General features: G+C 43.6%; 1 protein-coding gene across 1 annotated transcript in view; it reads left to right on the top strand.

The window, feature by feature from the left end:
• The first annotated feature begins 11,661 nt into the window (after window positions 1-11,661).
• Window positions 11,662-20,047, top strand: part of fbxl22 (F-box and leucine-rich repeat protein 22) — a 28,707-nt gene continuing 20,321 nt past the window's right edge. The window contains exon 1 of the mRNA XM_042325015.1: window positions 11,662-12,242. Within this exon, the coding sequence (XP_042180949.1) occupies window positions 11,866-12,242 (377 nt within the window). The 5' untranslated portion in view covers window positions 11,662-11,865. The remainder of the gene's footprint in view (window positions 12,243-20,047) is intronic.

The following is a 20,047-nucleotide window of genomic DNA, read 5'->3' as shown; positions in this document are numbered from 1 at the left end:
TTCCCGGACATTTCTGGTGGGAATGGCCCTAGCCCTCACCCTCTGATCCAACAGGTCTCAGAAGTGCTCAATGGGATTGAGATCTGGGCTCTTCGCTGGCCATGGCAGAACACTGACATACATGTCTTGCAGGAAATCACGCACAGAACAAGCAGTATGGCTGGTGGCATTGTCAGGATGAGCCTGCAGGAAGGGTACCACATGAGGGAGGAGGATGTCTTCCCTGTAACGCACAGAGTTGAGATTGCCTGCAATGACAACAAGCTCAGTCCGATGATGCTGTGACACACCGCCCCAGACCAAGACGGACCCTCCACCTCGATCCTGCTCTAGAGTACAGGCCTCGGTGTAACGCTCATTCCTTCAACAATAAACGTGAGTCCGACCATTGTCCCTGGTGAGACAAAACCGCGACTTGTCAGTGAAGAGCACTATATGCCAGTCCTGTCTGGTCCAGCGACGGTGGGTTTGTTCCCATAGGCGACGTTGTTGCCGGTGATGTCTGGTGAGGACCTGCCTTACAACAGGCCTACAAGCCCTCAGTCCAGCCTATTGCGGACAGTCTGAGCACTGATGGAGGGATTGTGCGTTCCTGGTGTAACTCGGGCAGTTGTTGTTGCCATCCTGTACCTGATCCTGTGCAGGTGGTGTTACATGTCTGCCACTGCGATGGCGATCAGCTGTCCATCTTGTCTCCCTGTAGCGCTGTCTCAGGCGTCTCACAGTACGGACATTGCAATTTATTGCCCTGGCCACATCTGCAGTCCTCATGCCTCCTTGCAGCATGCTTAAGGCACATTCACACAGATGAGCAGGGACCCTGGGCATCTATCTTTTGGTGATTTTCAGAGTCAGTAGAAAGGCCTCTTTAGTGCCCTAAGTTTTCATAACTGTGACCTTAATTGCCTACCATCTGTAAGCTGTTAGTGTCTTTACGACCATTCCACAGGTGTATGTTCATTAATTGTTTATGGTTCATTGAACAAGCAGGGAAACAGTGTTTAAACCCTTTACAATTAACATCTGTGAAGTTATTTGGATTTTTACAAATTATCTTTGAAAGATAAAAGGTCCTTTTTTTTTTTTTGCTGTGTTTGGTATTCGTGCTGGAAAAACACTCGACCACTGCTATTCTTTCTTCCAGGATGCTTACAAGGCCCTCACCCGCCCTCCCTTCGACAAATCAGATCATGATTCATCATGATTCATTTTGCTCCTCCCTTCCTATAGGCAGAAACTCACAGGAAGTACCCGTGCTAAGGTCTATTCAATGCTGGTCTGACCAATCAGAATCCATATTTCAAGATTGTTTTGATCACGTGGACTTGGACACTGTGATTTCATCAGGAAGTTTATAGAGGATGTTGTTCCCACCGTGACTATTGAAACAGAAACTGTGGATAGATGGCAGCATTCATGCAAAACTGAACGTGTGAACCACCGCATTTAACCATGACGGTGTGACTGGGAATATGGCCGAATACAAACAGGGTAGTTATTCCCTCCGCAAGGCAATCAAACAAGCTAAGCGTCAGAATAGAGGAGTCTCAATTCAACGGCTCAGACACATATGTGGCAGGGTCTACAGACAATCGTGGACTATAAAGGGAAAACCACCACGTCGCGGACACCGACGTCTTTCTTCCGGATGAGCTAAACACCTTCACCTTCTTTGAGGATAACACAGTGCCACTGATGTGGCCCGTTCCCAAGGACTGTAGGCTCTCATTCTCTGTGGCCGACGTAAGACATTTAAACGTGTTAAGCCTCATAAGGCTGCCAGCCCAGACAACATCCATAGCCATGTCCTCAGAGCAGACCAGCTGGCTTGAGTTTTTAGGGACACATTCAATCTCTTCCTATGCCAGTCTGCTGTCTGCTTGAAGATGGCCACCATTGTTCCTCTTCCCAAGAAGGCAAAGATAACTGAACTAAATGGCTATCACTATCACCCCTCACTTCTGTCATCAGGAAGTGCTTTGAGAGACTAGTCAAGGATCATATTACCTCTACCTTACCTGACACCCTAGACCCACTTCAATTTGTGTACCGCAAAGATCCACAGACGATGCAATCACTATCACACTGCGCTATGCCATCTGGACAAGAGGAATACCTATGTAAGAATGCTGTCCATTGACCACAGCTCAGCATTCAACACCGTAGTACCCTCCAAAGTCATCATTAAGCTTGGGGCCCTGGGTCTGAACCTCACCTTGAGCAACTGCGTCCTGGACTTCCTGAGGGGCTGTCCCCAGGTGGTGAAGGTAGGAAACAACACCTCCACTTCGCTTATCCTCAACACGGGCCCAACAAGGGTGTGTGCTCAGCCCCCTCCTGTACTCCCTGTTCACCCATGACTGCGTGGCATAGCATGCCTCCAACTCAATCATCAAGTTTGCAGATGACAACCGTAGTAGGCCTGATTACCAACCATGACCAACATCACTGACAAACGGAAATGGTCCACCCACACAGACAGTGTGGCGCAGCAGTGCCTCTTCAACCTCCAGGTGGCTGAAGAAATGTGTCTTGTCACCTAAAACACTCACAAACTTTTACAGATGCACAATTGAGAGCATCCTGTTGCTCTGTATCACCGCCTGGTACGGCAACTCCACCGCCTGGTACGGCAACTCCACCGCCCGCAACCGCAGGGCTCTCCAGAGGGTGGTGATGTCTGCACAACGCATCCCCGGGGGCAAACTACCTGCCCTCCAGGACACCTACACCACCTGACGTCACAGGAATGACAAAAAGATCAAGGATATCAACCACCCGAGCCACTGCCTGTTCACCCTACTAGCATACAGAAGGGTATGGCCAGATAATGGCGGACGGAAGACAGGGTGGTGCGGCAGGTGCCGTTTCTCATTCAAATGCTGTTATTTGATGTAAAACATCAGGGGTACGCCGACCCCAGCTAAGTAACTCATGCAAAGAGTTAACTTCTTGATGCACCCATCCATTTGCGGGAACATTTTCGTCAACATCCGCTGAATTGCAGAGCGCCAATTTCAAATTAAGTTACTAAAAATATTTAATAAAATCACAAGTGCAACAAAGCAAAACACAGCTTAGCTTGTTGTTAATCCACCTGGCGTGCCAGATTTCAAAAAAGCTTTTCGGCGAAAGCATACCAAGCATTTATGTAAAGACATCTCTCTCAGCAGACAAAACATTACAAACAGCTAGCAGCAAAGTAGATTGATCACGAAAGTCAGAAAAGCAATAAAATGAATTACTTACCTTTCGCTATCTTCGGATGTTTGCACACGCGAGACTCCCAGTTACACAAATGTTCCTTTTGTTCCATAAAGATTATTTTTATATCCAAAATACCTCCATTTGGTTGGCGCGTTAGGTTCATATATCCACAGGCTCGAGCGGTCACGACGGGGCAGACAAATTCCAAATAGTATCCGTGAAGTTCGTAGAAACATGTCAAACATTTTTTTATAATCAATCCTCAGGTTGTTTTTACAATATATAATCGATAATATTTCAACCGGGCTGTAGCTTCTTCAATAGGAGAGAGAGAGAGAATGTCTGCTCCACTCTTGGCGCATGCAAAACGCTGCTGGCACCCAGCCATCCAATGACGAGATGTGATCTTTCTCGCTAATTTTTCAAAATTATAGCCTGAAACTATGTCTAAAGACTGTCCACACCATGTGGAAGCCATAGGAAAAGGAATCTGGTTGATATCCCTTTAAATGGAGGAAAGGCATGCAGAGAGCATGAGAGCTTTCAGGAAAAACTTCCGGGTTGGATTTTCCTCAGGTTTTTGCCTGCAATATCAGTTCTGTTATACTCAGACAATATTTTTACAGTTTTGGAAACTTTAGAGTGTTTTCTATCCTAATCTGACAATTATATGCATATTCTAGATTCTGGGCCTGAGAAATAGGCAGTTTCATTTGGGTACGTTTTTCATCCAGACATCAAAATACTGTCCCCTACACTCTAGAAAACACATAATTGTGCTCTATCTCCATTACTTTGCCATGATTGTCAGTTATGTAGCTGCTCTACTGATAATCTCAGTGCGTCCTTGCTGGGATGACACAAATCTACTGCCGGAGAATACCAACACCAAACACATTGGTTCACCGTTCCACGGGAGTGGACAGTACACAGCATACCATAATGTTCTGAATAATGGCCAAGTCTACCTCGCTCCCTATTCCACTGAACCGTTTAGGCGTAACAAACGCAAGTCCAACATTTATCGGAAACTGTTAAACTACCTGTTCACTACCCTTCTACTTTCCGGGGATGTGCAACTCAATCCTGGGCCTATCATCACTGAGCCAGCGATACTCACAGGAGTGGAAAGCAGTGGATGGCCTCGTCTACTGATCGTCGGCCGCTGTGGAAGTGGGTGAGTGCTATGGTTTGGTTTCTCTCGACTCACCCGGCTCCAGGATAGATTCAGACTCTTCAAACATACCCACGTCGCTATATGCGATCCCTGACTCTGCTTCTGGTACGCAAGCTGTTTTAATTAGTTCCCCGCATCCAGTGCAGGTGGGAGGGATTGTTAATGAATCAAAACTAAACAAAACGGCCTAAACCCAGCCGTCAGAAAACACAAATGGAACTTTTTTCAATGTGTCAATCACTCTGGAGTCATCTGGGCCCCAAGAGCTAAGCCCAAGGACTACTAGGTGGGCACTTGAACATTTCGTAGTGTCATTCCAAAAAGTGATCAAATTCAACATCTTCTCACTGACTCCAACCTTGACTTCCTCTGCCTCTCAGAGACACTGCTCCATAAAAACTCTCCATATGCTGTGTCATGACATTGGCCTGGGCGTAGGTTTATGACAGTCATAAATACCTCTTCCCCCCCTTTTCCTCTCTACCCTACTGATGTTACATTTGCAAACCCCTTGGTTAACATAGAGATTCTGGAAACATCCGAATGTGGGGGGAAATGAACTATATTCTGGTAATCTGAACAATGGAACATATGCGGTGGTACTTAATGAATATGATGTCAGTTCAGTTGTCATCTGAGACAATATCATCAATGATAAGATGACAAACTCTACAGTGGAAAGTCTACACAGTGGAAAGTCTACACATCAGTTATCGGAATCACATGGAATTGTTCAATTTAAATGTTTGAATATGAAATTATTTGTGATGGGATGAAATGTGATTTTAGCTTCTAAAATGTGAAATTTGGGTTTTCATAAGGTAGGGCTCTGCTCAATCAGTGGCTCGCCCCTGTGAAGGGACATGGGCTATACAACTTTTCAAACACACCCTCCTCTCCCTCCCTATATAAAGCCTTGACGACAATATAACCTCCTGTTCCGAGGATGTGAGGACGACGGTCCGATGTCAGAATGGTTCAGACAATAACTAACAGAATGAAGCCAACATCAGCTTGAGCTTTGGTTGCGAATGGTATGAACTTTGAACTCTTATTCACTACAGAAGTGATACCTCCTAGCCGTTGAGTTAGCAACAGCAGCCGCAAACAAAGGTTAGGAAGGAACAGACAGAGTATCCCGTCTATCACACCGACGTTACTACAACGTATCCAATTGACCACCAGAGACATTCTTCAAAGGACTCGGTTTGGCAACACAGCCTTCCATCTACCACCAACCTACTGAAGCGCAGCTCAGAGTAAATATTTATTGCATTTTCCTTTTCGAAATGGGTGGTAATTTAGAATGCATCAGGTACTGTATTTACGATAGCACAGCTTCACCTTTGTTCCTCAGTCTTCCCGCTCTTTCACTCAAACCCCGCCCCTTTTCTTTTGTGTAACAAGCTGTCATATCTGTTCCGCCTGCTAGGGACGCTTTCCTTTATGATGTAATTTGTAATCAAGTTATGATTAATTATGTGTATGTGTCATTTTGTGTGATTAGTTTGGGTTTAATTATTTATTTACTAAATACCTATTTTGTATTACTGATACAACTTGTTAGCCAGGGTTTGTGCAGATAACCAAGAATGTACAACTTTCAGACTGAATTAAGGTGATTAATATTGACTGCTATTGATGTAAAATATTACTAGGTCTTTAAGAGTTTATTCAGAAGATAACAGCTCTATAAATATTATTTTGTGGTGCCCGACTCTCTAGTTAATTACATTTACATGATTAGCTTATTCAGGTGATATTAATTACGGAGAAATGTATTTTATAGAATAGCATGTCATATCACTTAATCCGGCATAGCCAAAGACACGACAGCTGCTTTGGTTGTGCCTGGCTACCAGGTTTTCAGGAGAGACCGGATTGAAGGAAGAGGGGGTGTGATGATTTACATTAAAGAACATATCCGATGTAAACTAATTGAGTGGTCATGTGATAATGAACTAGAATGTATTGGCCTGAACGTTACACTGTCTCCCCAAATGTCTTTTACCCTTATTGGAATGTATAGGCCACCTTCCACCAAAAGTGTTTTTTGATCAGTTTAATAACTTGCTTAGGGAATGTGAGTTTGGGAGAGAGGTCATCTTAATGGGATATTTTAACATTAATTATGAGGACAAGTCTTGTAGGAAAACCCTTAAACGGATCACTAATACCTTTGACCTTACACAGCTAGTTAAAGGGCCAACCAGGGTGACTTGTTGCTCTAAAACAGATTGATTTGGTGTTCAGTAATAAACCAGAGAGAGACTAAATCATTCAATATGGTTACTGGGCTATCTGATCATAATCTGACACTTATAGCCAGAAAGCTGTCTAAGAGCAGGTTTAACCTCTCTACTGTTAGAAAGCCGGATCAACTAAGAATACTTAAGAGAATTAAACTGTATTTTGAAAACACAATTAAGGGAATTAACTGGAATGATCTCTTGTCCTATACAGACGTGGAAGCTGATAGTCAGGTTTTTCTATCCACAATCCAGACCACAATAAATGGTTTCCTAAAGAAAATCAAATCCAAACCTGGACAGAAGAGCACTCTTTCTTGGCTAAATGGAGAAATCTGGAAATTGATGAAAGAACGAGATTATGCTCTAAAAATAGCCCTAAGATCCAAATTAGAGCATGACAGACGTAGGTTTACCATGTTGAGAAATAAGGTGATGAAAGAAATCAGACAGGCGAAGGCAAACCTTTTTATTAACATCATTGGTGAAGCAAAGAGAAATTCTAAACTGATCTGGGAGAATCTAAAAAAGTTAACAGGGAAAGACCATAGTAACACTGCAAAAAGACTAGAAATCATGGTGAATAACAATCTCGCACAGGATGCAGTCGAAATAGCAATAGCCTTCAATTCCTACTTTATTGACTCTCAGGGTACTGACACAGAACCCCTCCACTGGTTTCTTGGGCTCAGTGCTAGTACACGATGCTCAACCTGTCTTCATCATAAGGGAGGCTTCTGAGTCAAAGGTGAACAAGGTGATTAGCTCACTAAAGAACTCTAAAGCCAAAGATGTGTTTGTGCTGGACTTGACCTTTCTTAAAAACTACAAAGAGTCACTCATTGGCCCCATTACTAAAGTCACCAACACATCTATTGGTCTCGGGGTGTTTCCAAGGGTATGGAAGATGGCCATCTTTAAATCGGGCGACCCTGCTGACGTGAGTAACTACAGGCCCATTAGTATACTACCTGTGGTGTCAAAGGTTGTTGAAAAGTGTGTAGCAGAACAACTGATTGCCCACCTCAACAACAGCCCCTTCACAGTACACTCCATGCAGTTTGGCTTCAGAGCGAAACACTCCACAGAAACGGCCAACTGCTTTCTTCTGGAAAATGTGAAGTCCAAGATGGACAAAGTTGTTGTTGGGGCTGTGTTTCTGGACCTAAGGAAGGCTTTTGATACTGTTAACCATGCGATTCTCATCACAAAATTGTCCCAAGTTATCTTTTCCCCCGATGCCTTGAGATTGATGAAATCATACCTTGAAGACAGAACTCGGTGTGTCAGAGTGAGCAATGAGCTGTCGCCCACGCTATGATGTGGGCATGATACTGGGGCCCCTCCTGTTCAGCCTGTACATTAATGATCTGCCTTCTGTCTGTACTGGGTCTGAAGTTCAAATGTATGCAGATGATACAGTGATATATGTGCATGCAAAGAGCAAACAACAAGCTGCACAAGAACTCACTACTGTAATGGTCCAGGTTACAAAGTGGCTCAGTGACTCACTACTGTAATGGTCCAGGTTACAAAGTGGCTCAGTGACTCACTACTGTAATGGTCCAGGTTACAAAGTGACTCAGTGACTCACTACTGTAATGGTCCAGGTTACAAAGTGACTCAGTGACTCACTACTGTAATGGTCCAGGTTACAAAGTGGCTCACTACTGTAATGGTCCAGGTTACAAAGTGGCTCACTACTGTAATGGTCCAGGTTACAAAGTGGCTCAGTGACTCACTACTGTAATGGTCCAGGTTACAAAGTGGCTCAGTGACTCACTACTGTAATGGTCCAGGTTACAAAGTGGCTCAGTGACTCACTACTGTAATGGTCCAGGTTACAAAGTGACTCAGTGACTCACTACTGTAATGGTCCAGGTTACAAAGTGACTCAGTGACTCACTACTGTAATGGTCCAGGTTACAAAGTGACTCAGTGACTCACTACTGTAATGGTCCAGGTTACAAAGTGACTCAGTGGCTCACTACTGTAATGGTCCAGGTTACAAAGTGACTCAGTGGCTCACTACTGTAATGGTCCAGGTTACAAAGTGACTCAGTGACTCACTACTGTAATGGTCCAGGTTACAAAGTGACTCAGTGACTCACTACTGTAATGGTCCAGGTTACAAAGTGACTCAGTGACTCACTACTGTAATGGTCGCCGTCTCACTGTAACTACGGTGTCATACAGTACCAATCCTGTACTGACGTCTACATGACGTCTCACTGTAACTACCGTGTCATACAGTACCAATCCTGTACTGACGTGTTAATGAGTCATAAGGTGCGTAGTTGATATTTATATTAATAAAACGTTAGAAATGTTTTCCTCGTGCAGGTCGACATTCCTACGTAGCCACGTTGAGCTTTAGTGTAGTCTACGGCTTGCGTATTTCCTGTTATCTCTAAAGGCCTAAAAAAAGACTGTCCAATCTGTAGGTAATCTGTCTTTCCCTCAACACCTCATGGTATGTTATCTTAACTCCCCCTATACAGATCTAAATGTTGTTAGCCAATCACAGACTGTGTTCCCAGTAGCCGAAACAGACAGTAAGAGTTGTCCGTGGCTTTCAGTCTGATAGAGGAGTCCCATAGGCTTTCGCAGTGCTATTCGGGATCCTTGGGATGTCGCTACCTCAATCAAAATGGTTAAGGATTATAGTTTAAGGTTTTAGGGTTGTTTTTACAAGCGGCAGAAGTGATTTTCGAGAGTGTTAACCCCAGATAGTTTCCTTAGACGATTAAAATAATTACCACGATGTCCTTGATCCGATTTGAGGAGTAAGTAGGCTGTATTAAATTGGGAATTTGTTAGGAAATATTTATTGATGAGGAAAACTCTGTTTATTTAAAAAATAATACATCTCTCTTGATAACGTATTTGTTGAAAGCACGTAGGTAATATTGTGTCGATAGGGGAGTAGGCTAGTGTAAAATAACTTAATTAGATGTGTTAGTATTTATTTCATGGATGAATTCAATTGTAAATGTTGCATATATACATATTTTACATGTAGGGCTCCCGAGTGGCGCAGCGGTCTAAGGCACTGCATCTCAGTGCTAGAGGCTTCACTACAGACCCTGGTTCGGTTCCAGGCTGTATTGCAACCGGCCGTGATTGGGAGTCCCATAGGACGGCGCCCAGCGTTGTTAGGTTTGGGCCCCGGTAAGCCGTCATTGTCAATAAGAATTTGTCCTTAACTGACTTGCCTACTACACCCCTACATGCCATTGTGTGCTGGAGCTGTGGGTGTATTTCTCCACTGTCACTAGGTCTACACATTAACACTGGAGCTGTGGGTGTATTTCTCCACCGTCACTAGGTCTACACATTAACACTGGAGCTGTGGGTGTATCTCTCCACTGTCACTAGGTCTACACATTAACACTGGAGCTGTGGGTGTATCTCTCCACTGTCACTAGGTCTACACATTAACACTGGATCTGATTTGAATAAGGGATGCATACTACTTCCCTGAAGGAGGGAAAAGAGAGACGACTTCGATTGAAGACCTAAAATCATGCCTGACAAGACCAATGAAATTATAACGCTATCCTAATATAGTGTGGATACAGGAGTGGCCTGTTCTACTATAATGTAACTATGTGCTAGTATTATCTAATTGATCAATAAAAGTGGAAATGTGGATGGGTACTCTACTTATTTCAATGATTACGGTGTTGTACAAGGTAGCTACAGGAGTAGCCTATAGTCTACTTTAATGTCAGGGAATGTGCGATAGTATAATTTATTTAATTGATGAATGGAATTGTAGATGGCTAGGCTCCTTCATTCAGTGAATACTGAATGTCTTGCTGTCTGTGGGAGAATGTTAATGAAGGCTTTTCAGCTGTTGAACTATGGCAATGTCAAACTCATTTATAAATCTATATTTCTTTTAGTCAAGAAATGATGAGCCAGAGCAACCAATCAGCATCACTGTAGCTGTTCTCCCCCCCCGCTCTCCCTCCTCAATCAACCACATCCTGTTCAACCCAACCACCCCTGCTCTCCCTCCTCAATCAACCACATCCTGTTCAACCCACCACCCCCCTGCTCTCCCTCCTCAACCAACCACATCCTGTTCAACCCACCTCTCTCCCTCCTCAACCAACCACATCCTGTTCTCCTGTTCAATTAATTTTCCGCCACACTGAAAAGACTACATACATACCTCTGTGCCCATCTCAGTGCAGCATGGTCCAGGGCCTCATGGTCGGTCCAAGGCCTTCCAACAGGTTTCTTCGGCTGTCACCAAAGGAGAACACTTTTTGGTTCCAGGTAGAACCCTCTGTGGAATGGAGCCCAAAAGGGTTCTATCTAGAAACAGAAGGGGTTCTACCTGGAGCCAAAAAGGGTTCTATCTAGAAACAGAAGGGGTTCTACCTGGAGCCAAAAAGGGTTACCCTATGGTGACAGTGGAATAATCCTGTTTGTAGATGGATGAAAAGGTGCTAAGTGTAGGCCTATATTGCAGTGGTGGTTCTGTGGTTTTCTGTAAAGAAAATAATAGGTGGTGGGGAGTTAATCAGAAATACTATGAAACATTTGGCACACATTTGCAAGCAGGTAACGTAACCTATGTGTGCTTGAGGCATGTGTGATCACCGGACCAAGTGTGCAAAGCTGTCATCAAGGCAAAGGATGGCTATTTGAAGAACCTTGAATATAAAATATATTTTTGATTTCTTTAACACTTTTTTGGTTACTACATGATTCCATACATGTGATTTCATAGATGTCTTCACTATTGTTCTGCAATGTAGAAAATAGTTTTAAAAAATAAAGGAAACCCTTGAATGAGTAGGTGTCCAAACTGCCAGAACCTGTGGAGGAAACAGGTTGACAGATGGGAGAGAGGGGTTTGTGTGTGTGTCTGTCTCTCACAGAGGGAGTGTGTGTCTTAGCTCACGCACTTCTCTCTCTGACAGCTCCACCAAACAGTTGGCCTCCACCTCCCAAAATAACCTCCATTCCACAGCCTTATATGTCCAGCAGCAACTGTGTTACCCTCTAGCCCCCCACCCTGCTCCAAGCTCTCAGCCTGTGCTGAGAAGGCATCATATATCCAGGCAGGACAATACAGTCAATTTGCTGCTGCCTCATTGTAGCCTGGAGGCAGCTGGTCAGTGATAAGCTTTGGGGACCCGAGGATCAGACGAGGCCTCTCTCTGTCCATCGGAGCCTGGTCAGCCAGTCTTTCTGTGTCTGTCTCACCGTGCAAGCATGGACACCAGCACCACCAAGCTCATCCAGCCCACTACGGACCTCACCATCACCCAGTTGAACCAGGAGTGTCTCCTCCACCTCCTCTCCTACCTGGATAAAGACAGTTGTAGGGCTTTCTCCCTGACCTGCCATCGGCTCAGAGAGGTCTACCTGGACCCCAGGCTGTGGTCACTGCTCTTGTTCCACTCCCCCTCTGAGCTGAGGAGAGAGAACTATGTGTTAGGATCGTCGCTGCGCTATCTGGCTGTCACCTGGCACAGCTCCAGGGTCAAGGTCTGTAACATAGAGGACTGGATGAAGAATCAGTTCCAGAAGGATCTCTGTAGTAAACATGAGAGTCTGGTCAGCAGCTTCCTAGAACGTGTCTGTACCATGTAAGTAAATATCTGTTTATATATGTTAACCTGTGTTTTTATTTATACGTGTTAACCTGTGTTTCTGTTAACCTGTGTTTTTGTTAACCTGTGTTTCTGTTAACCTGTTTCTGTTAACCTGTGTTTCTGTTAACCTGTGTTTCTGTTAACCTGTGTTTTTGTTTATGCGTGTTAACCGGTGTTTCTGTTTATATACAGTGCATTCGGAAAGTATACAGACCCCTTGACTTTTTCCACATTTTGTTTCGTAACAGCCTTATTCTAAAATGGATTAAATAAAGATCCTCATCGATCTACTCACACAACCTCATAATGACAAAGCTAAAACAGGTTATTAGAAATGTTTATGAATTCATTAAAAAAAAAAAAAAAACATACTGTATTCAGACCCTTTGCTAGGAGACTCGAAATTGAGCTCAGATGCGTACTGTTTCCATGGATCATCCTTGATGTTTCTACAACTTGATTTGAGTCCAACTGTTGTAAATTCAATTGATTGGACATGATTTGGAAAGGCACACACATGTCTATATAAGGTCCCACAGTTGACAGTACGTCAGAGCAAAAACCAAGCCATGAGGTGGAAGGAATTGTCCGTAGAGCTCAAAGACAGGATTGTGTCGAGGCACAGATCTGTGGAAGGGTACCAAACAATGTCTGCAGCATTGAGGTCCTCAAGAACACACTGCCCTCCATCATTCTTAAATGGAAGAAGTTTGGAACCACCAAGACTCTTCCTAGAGCTGCCTGTCTTCCCAAACTGAGTAATCGGAGAAGGGCCTTAGTCACGGAGGTGACCAAGAACCCGATGGTCCCTCTGACAGAGCTCCAGAGTTCCTCAGTGGAGATGGTTGTCCTTCTGAAGGTTCTCCCATCTCTGCAGCACTCCACCAATCAGGCATTTATGGCAGATTGGCCAGACAGAAGCCACTCCTCAGTAAAAGGCACATGAAAGCCTGCTTGGAGTTTGCCAAAAGGCACCTAAAGACTCTCACACCATGAGAAACAAGATTGTCTGGTCTGATGAAACCAAGAGTGAACTCTGGCCTGAATTCCAACCGGCACGTCGGGAGGAAACCTGGCACCATCCGTACAGTGAAGCCTGGTGGTGGCAACAGCATGCTGTGGGCATGTTTTTCAGCGGCAGGGACTGGGAGACTAGTCAGGATCGAGGGAAAGATCAACAGAGATCTTTGACGAAAACCTCAGGATCTGATATTTATGCCTTTAACTTTCTCACTTATCATTATTCCCGATTCATTCAGGACTATCGGTAATATGGTAGCATCCACATTATTGTGAAAGTGTTTAGAAACATTATTATTTACAGGAAGTGACTCCAAAATGAGACACTACATTATTTAGTGTTCATTTTTATTGGGCACAAAATGATCTGAAACACAACCAAAACAAACAGCAAATGCATCCAACAAGTTTCTAGAGTCACAAGCTTGGTGTAATCACTACGTGCTAGGAATATGGGACAAAATACTAAACTTTTGACTAGTTAGGGTAATTATTGACAGCAGCACATTATTGTTGGGGTAATTATTGACAGCAGCACAGTTAGTCACCAGCACTCTAGATAACATGCAAACAGCCTAACCAGCTCTGCTACGGCCGGTAAAATAGTCAGAGTTAGCTGTTCTCTCATTTGTGTCTGGAAGTAGCTAGCCAGCAAGCTAGCCAACTTTAGCCCGTTAGCTTGGGTGCTTGGTTGGGACAACGCATGCATTGGCAGGCAAGTTGCAGAAAGACGAGCAGGCGATTCCCAATTGTTTCGAAATTACAGCACTTTTGGTACGTAGTCCCCCCATTTTAGGGGACAAGATTAATTAGGACAAATTGACTAATACACTACCGGTCAAAAGTTTTAGAACACCTACATATTCAAGGGTTTTTCTTTTATTTTTATTTTCTACATTGTAGAATAATAGTGAAGACATTAAAACTATGAAATAACACATAGAATCATGTAGGTAACAAAAAAGTGTTAAAGAAATCAAAATATATTTTATATTTGAGATTCTTCAAATAGCCTCCAAATCAAAGTTTATTTGTCACATGCGCCGAATACCACAGGTGTAAACCTTACAGTGAAATGCTTAATTACACGCTCTAACCAATGGTGCCCAAAAAAGGTGTGTGTGTGTAAGTAAAGAAATAAAACAACAGTAAAAAGACATTTGAAAAAAGAGTAGCAAGGCTATATACAGACACCTGTTAGTCAGGCTTATTGAGGTAGTACGTACATGTAGATATCGTTAAAGTGACTGTGCATATATGATGAACAGAGAGTAGCAGAAGCGTAAAAAGAGGGGTTGGCGGGTGGTGGGACACAATGCTTTGCACACTCTTGGCATTCTCTCAACCAGCTTCATGAGATAGTCACCTGGATTGCATTTCAATTAACAGGTGTGTCTTAAGCTAATTTGTGGAATTTCTTTCCTTCTTCGCCGGGTCTTGCTTGTTAGTGCAGAATAACTGATGAATTTACTATCTCTGAAGAGTGCTCTGAAATCGGAGTAGATCGCTAGCCAGAGTGAATTTGCAAATGCGAGAGATGCTAACTGGATAAGTCGTTCAGCATAGTGATGGCCATTTATTGCTAGCTAACCAAATGGCACGTACATCTCTTGCTGTAGCCAATGAAAAACGATAAGAGGACAGCCACCCACTCCTCCACTGACATGACGTCCTCCTAGCTGCTAGCAAGCTAACATTAGGCTCTGTGTTTTTAACTTGCTACATAAATAGATACGGTAGCATATTAGCCAAAGTTGGTTTTGTAGCATAAACTGGAAATGTGGTATTTTGGACTGATATTATCTGGAAAGTAGTTAAAACGCTGTCAGTTCCACTTTAAGGGTGGATGCATTAAGTCTCCAACATCTTATTTTGGGGGTTGTTGTGCCGAGATCCAGATCTATCTACACTCGTATGTGGTCAGATATGACTGGGGCGAGGTCAGATATGACTGGGGCGTGGTCAGATATGACTGGGGCGTGGGTCAGATATGACTGGGGCGTGGTCAGATATGACTGGGGCGTGGTCAGATATGACTGGGGCGTGTTTGTTTATAAGGATGACAGTGCCTCTTGTTTGAACTAAAATAAGAAAATTAAGTTTAGCATGCTCTGTTGCAGATAAATGAATCTTGTAAAATTTGCAATTGAAACCTGTTCCTTTTTGAAGAATGTTAGAATTGTCTTCCACTTGACTATAGAAAGCCCTCTTGTTGATAGTAAAGTCGAATTAAAATGAAAACAGTAGAAATTATGGAATTTTCTGACTTTCAGCACCATGAGCTGTCCATTTCCGATGCAAATAGCCCGGGTAGCCATTTGATTAGATGTTCAGGAGTCTTATGGCTTGGGGGTAGAAGCTGTTAAGAAGCCTTTTGTACCTAGACTTGGTGCTTGGTACCGCTTGCCGTGTGGTAACAGAGAGAACAGTCTATTACTAGGGTGGCTGGAGTCTTTGACAAATTTTAGGGCCTTCCTCTGACACTGCCTGGTAGAGAGGTCCTGGATGGCAGGAAGCTTGGCCCCAGTGATGTACTGGGCCGTACGCATTACTTCGTTAATATTAGATTTCGTACACCAGCTGTTTACAAATATACATAGACCGTCACCCCTTGTCTTACCGGAGGCAGCTTTTCTTTCCGACGCAGCGTAAACCCAGCCAGCTATCCATGTCATCGTTCAGCCACGACTCGGTGAAACATAAGATATTACAGTTTGTAATGTCCTGTTGGTAGGATATTCGTGATCATAGCTCCTCCATTTTGTTATCCAATGATTGTACGTTGGCGAATAAGACTGATGGTAGAGGCAGATGACCCACTTGCAGTCGGATCCTTACAAGGCACCCCGACCTACGACCCCGATATCTCTGTCTCTTCTTCATGTGAATCACAGGGATGATTTGTCGGTGTCGTAAATCCTTCGTTAAAAATCTTCGTCCAGCACAAGGCGAGTAATCCTGTAACGGCTCTCTTCTATCTCCTCCTCTGACGAAGAGGTAGAACAAGGATCGGACCAAAATGCAGTGTGATGATGATTCATTATATATTTTAATGAAGGAAAACCTATACATACAGAGACTACAAAACTAACAAAATGAAATAATGAAAACCGAAACAGTCCTATCTGGTGCAAACACAAAGACAGGAACAATCACCCACAAAACACACAGTGAAACCCAGGCTACCTAAATATGGTTCCCAATCAGAGACAACGAGAATCACCTGACTCTGATTGAGAACCGCCTCAGGCAGCCATAGACTATGCTAGACACCCCTACTCAGCCACAATCCCAATGCCTACTAAAACCCCAATACGAAAACACAACACAAAATAAACCCATGTCACACCCTGGCCTGACCAAATAAATATATAAACATAAAATACTAAGACCAGGGCGTGACAAATCCCTGATGTCCAGAAGCTCTTTTTGGTCATAAGAGACGGTGGCAGAAACATTATGCACATCCTACTGCTGCTGCCATCAGTTACTGTCTGTCTCTTTCACACACACTCTCTGAGAGAAACACAGGGGCTCCCCCCAGGACACTTGTCAGCCTGTCTCCAGACTAGACTAGCAGGAACAGGTTGTAGGTATGTTGGAGGAGCAACAGCTGCTCTCTAGCTTCCTGACATCCCAGGTGAGCTGGTCTTGCTACAGTTACTGAGAGTCTGTCTGTGGGCTCTACGGGGCTCATTGTTTTAAGTGGTATTGTTTCTGTGTCCTGAAGGCTGTTGAGGTCACAGCTGTGAGATGACCGAGGGGAGTGTTGCCTGTAAGATAAATCCTCTTCAACCCCCTAGAGAAGCACGTCTGTTGAATGTGAGAAATCCTCTTCAACCCCCTAGAGAAGAACGTCAGATAAAAACACAATATAACAGAAAAAACACAGTGATCTCCAGAAGTATTGGGACAGTGACAATTTGTTTAGGCTCTGTACTCCATCACTTTGGATTTGAAAAGACACAATGAATATGAGGTTAAAGTGCAGACTGTCATCCATATTGGTTGAACTGTTTAGAAACTAAAGCACCTTTTGTACATAGAATATAATGTAGAATAGAACACTAATACATTCATGTGGAAGCTACTGTGATTATGGATAATCCTGAATGAATCGTCAATAATGATGCATGAGAAAGTTAGACTCACAAATATTCTAACCTCTAAGACATGCTATCCTCTCACCATTACAAAAACAGGGGAGGTTAGCATTTTATATCATACCCCTAAGACATGCTAACCTCTCACCATTACAATAACAGGGGAGGTTAGCATTTTATATCATACCCCTAAGACATGCTAACCTCTCACCATTACAATAACAGGGGAGGTTAGCATTTTATATCATACCCCTAAGACATGCTAACGTCTCACCATTACAATAACAGGGGAGGTTAGCATTATATATCATACCACAAGACATGCTAACCTCTCACCATTACAATAACAGGGGAGGTTAGCATTTTATATCATACCCCCAAGACATGCTAACCTCTCACCATTACAATAACAGGGGAGGGTAGCATTTTATATCATAACCCCAAGACATGCTAACCTCTCACCATTACAATAACAGGGGAGGTTAGCATTTTGTATCATACCCCCAAGACATTCTAACTTCTCACCATCACCAATAACAGGAGAGGGTAGCATTTTATATCATACCCCCAAGACATGCTAACCTCTCACCATTACCAATAACAGGGGAGGTTAGCATTATGTATCATACCCCCAAGACATGCTAACCACTCACCATTACAAATAACAGGGGAGGTTAGCATTATGTATCATACCCCCAAGACATGCTAACCACTCACCATTACCAATAACTGGGGAGAATAGCATTTTATATCATACCACTAAGACATGCTAACCTCTCACAAGTACAATAACAGGGAGTGGTTAGCATTTTATATCATACCCCTAAGACATGCTAACCTCTCACCAGTACAATAACAGGGGAGGTTAGCATTTTATATCGTACCCCTAAGACATGCTAACCTCTCACCATTACAATAACAGGGGAGGTTAGCATTTTATATCATAACAACAAGCAACTTTCTCACGGTTCATTCAGGATTATCTATAACCATGGTAGCACCCAGATTAATGTGGAAGTGTTCAGAAACAATCTATTCTTATTTACAATAAAAGTAAAAAAGTCATGACACAATACGTTATTTACCATTAACTTCTATTGGACACAAAATAATCTGTCCCAATGTTGGAGCGCACTATAATACCACAGAACACCCGTTAATAACAGCCCACCGTAAAACACCCGTTAATAACAGCCCACTGTAGAACACCCGTTAATAAAAGCCCACTGTAGAACACCCGTTAATAACAGCCCACTGTAGAACACCTGTTAATAACAGCCCACCCTAGAACACCCGTTATTAACAGCCCACCCTAGAACACGTGTTAATAACAGCCCACTGTAGAACACCCGTTATTAACAGCCCACCCTAGAACACTTGTTAATAACAGCCCACTGTAGAACACCCGTTATTAACAGCCCACCCTAGAACACCCGTTATTAACAGCCCACTGTAGAACACCCGTTATTAACAGCCCACCCTAGAACACTTGTTAATAACAGCCCACTGTAGAACACCTGTTAATAACAGCCCACCCTAGAACACTTGTTAATAACAGCCCACTCTAGAACACCTGTTAATAACAGCCCACTGTAGAACACCCGTTATTAACAGCCCACTGTAGAACACCCGTTAATAACAGCCCACTGTAGAACACCTGTTAGTAACAGCCCACCCTAGAACACCCGTTATTAACAGCCCACCCTAGAACACCCTTAATAACAGCCCACTGTAGAACACCCGTTAATAACAGCCCACCCTAGAACACCCGTTAATAACAGCCCACCGTAAAACACTTGTTAATAACAGCCCACTGTAGAACACCCGTTATTAACAGCCCACCCTAGAACACCCGTTAATAACAGCCCACCCTAGAACACTTGTTAATAAAAGCCCACTGTAGAACACCCGTTATTAACAGCCCACCCTAGAACACCCGTTAATAACAGCCCACCCTAGAACACCCGTTAATAACAGCCCACTGTAGAACACCCGTTATTAACAGCCCACCCTAGAACACTTGTTAATAACAGCCCACTGTAGAACACCCGTTAATAACAGCCCACCCTAGAACACCCGTTAATAACAGCCCACCGTAAAACACCTGTTAATAACAGCCCACCCTAGAACACCCGTTAATAACAGCCCACTCTAGAACACCTGTTAATAACAGCCCACTGTAGAACAACCGTTAATAACAGCCCACCCTAGAACACTTGTTAATAACAGCCCACTGTAGAACACCCGTTAATAACAGCCCACTGTAGAACACCCGTTAATAACAGCCCACTGTAGAACACCCGTTAATAACAGCCCACCCTAGAACACTTGTTAATAACAGCCCACTGTAGAACACCCGTTATTAACAGCCCACCCTAGAACACTTGTTAATAACAGCCCACTGTAGAACACCCGTTAATAACAGCCCACTGTAGAACACCCGTTATTAACAGCCCACCCTAGAACACTTGTTAATAACAGCCCACTGTAGAACACCCGTTAATAACAGCCCACTGTAGAACACCCGTTATTAACAGCCCACCCTAGAACACCCGTTAATAACAGCCCACCCTAGAACACCTGTTAATAACAGCCCACTTTAGAACACCCGTTAATAACAGTCCACCATAGAACACTTGTTAATAACAGCCCACTGTAGAACACCCGTTAATAACA

The sequence above is a fragment of the Oncorhynchus tshawytscha genome, linkage group LG01, assembly GCF_018296145.1.
Source record: "Oncorhynchus tshawytscha isolate Ot180627B linkage group LG01, Otsh_v2.0, whole genome shotgun sequence".
Lineage (NCBI taxonomy): Eukaryota > Metazoa > Chordata > Actinopteri > Salmoniformes > Salmonidae > Oncorhynchus > Oncorhynchus tshawytscha.
The sequence above is the reverse complement of the archived record's forward strand: the minus strand, read 5'-3'. Positions and strand labels throughout refer to the sequence as shown.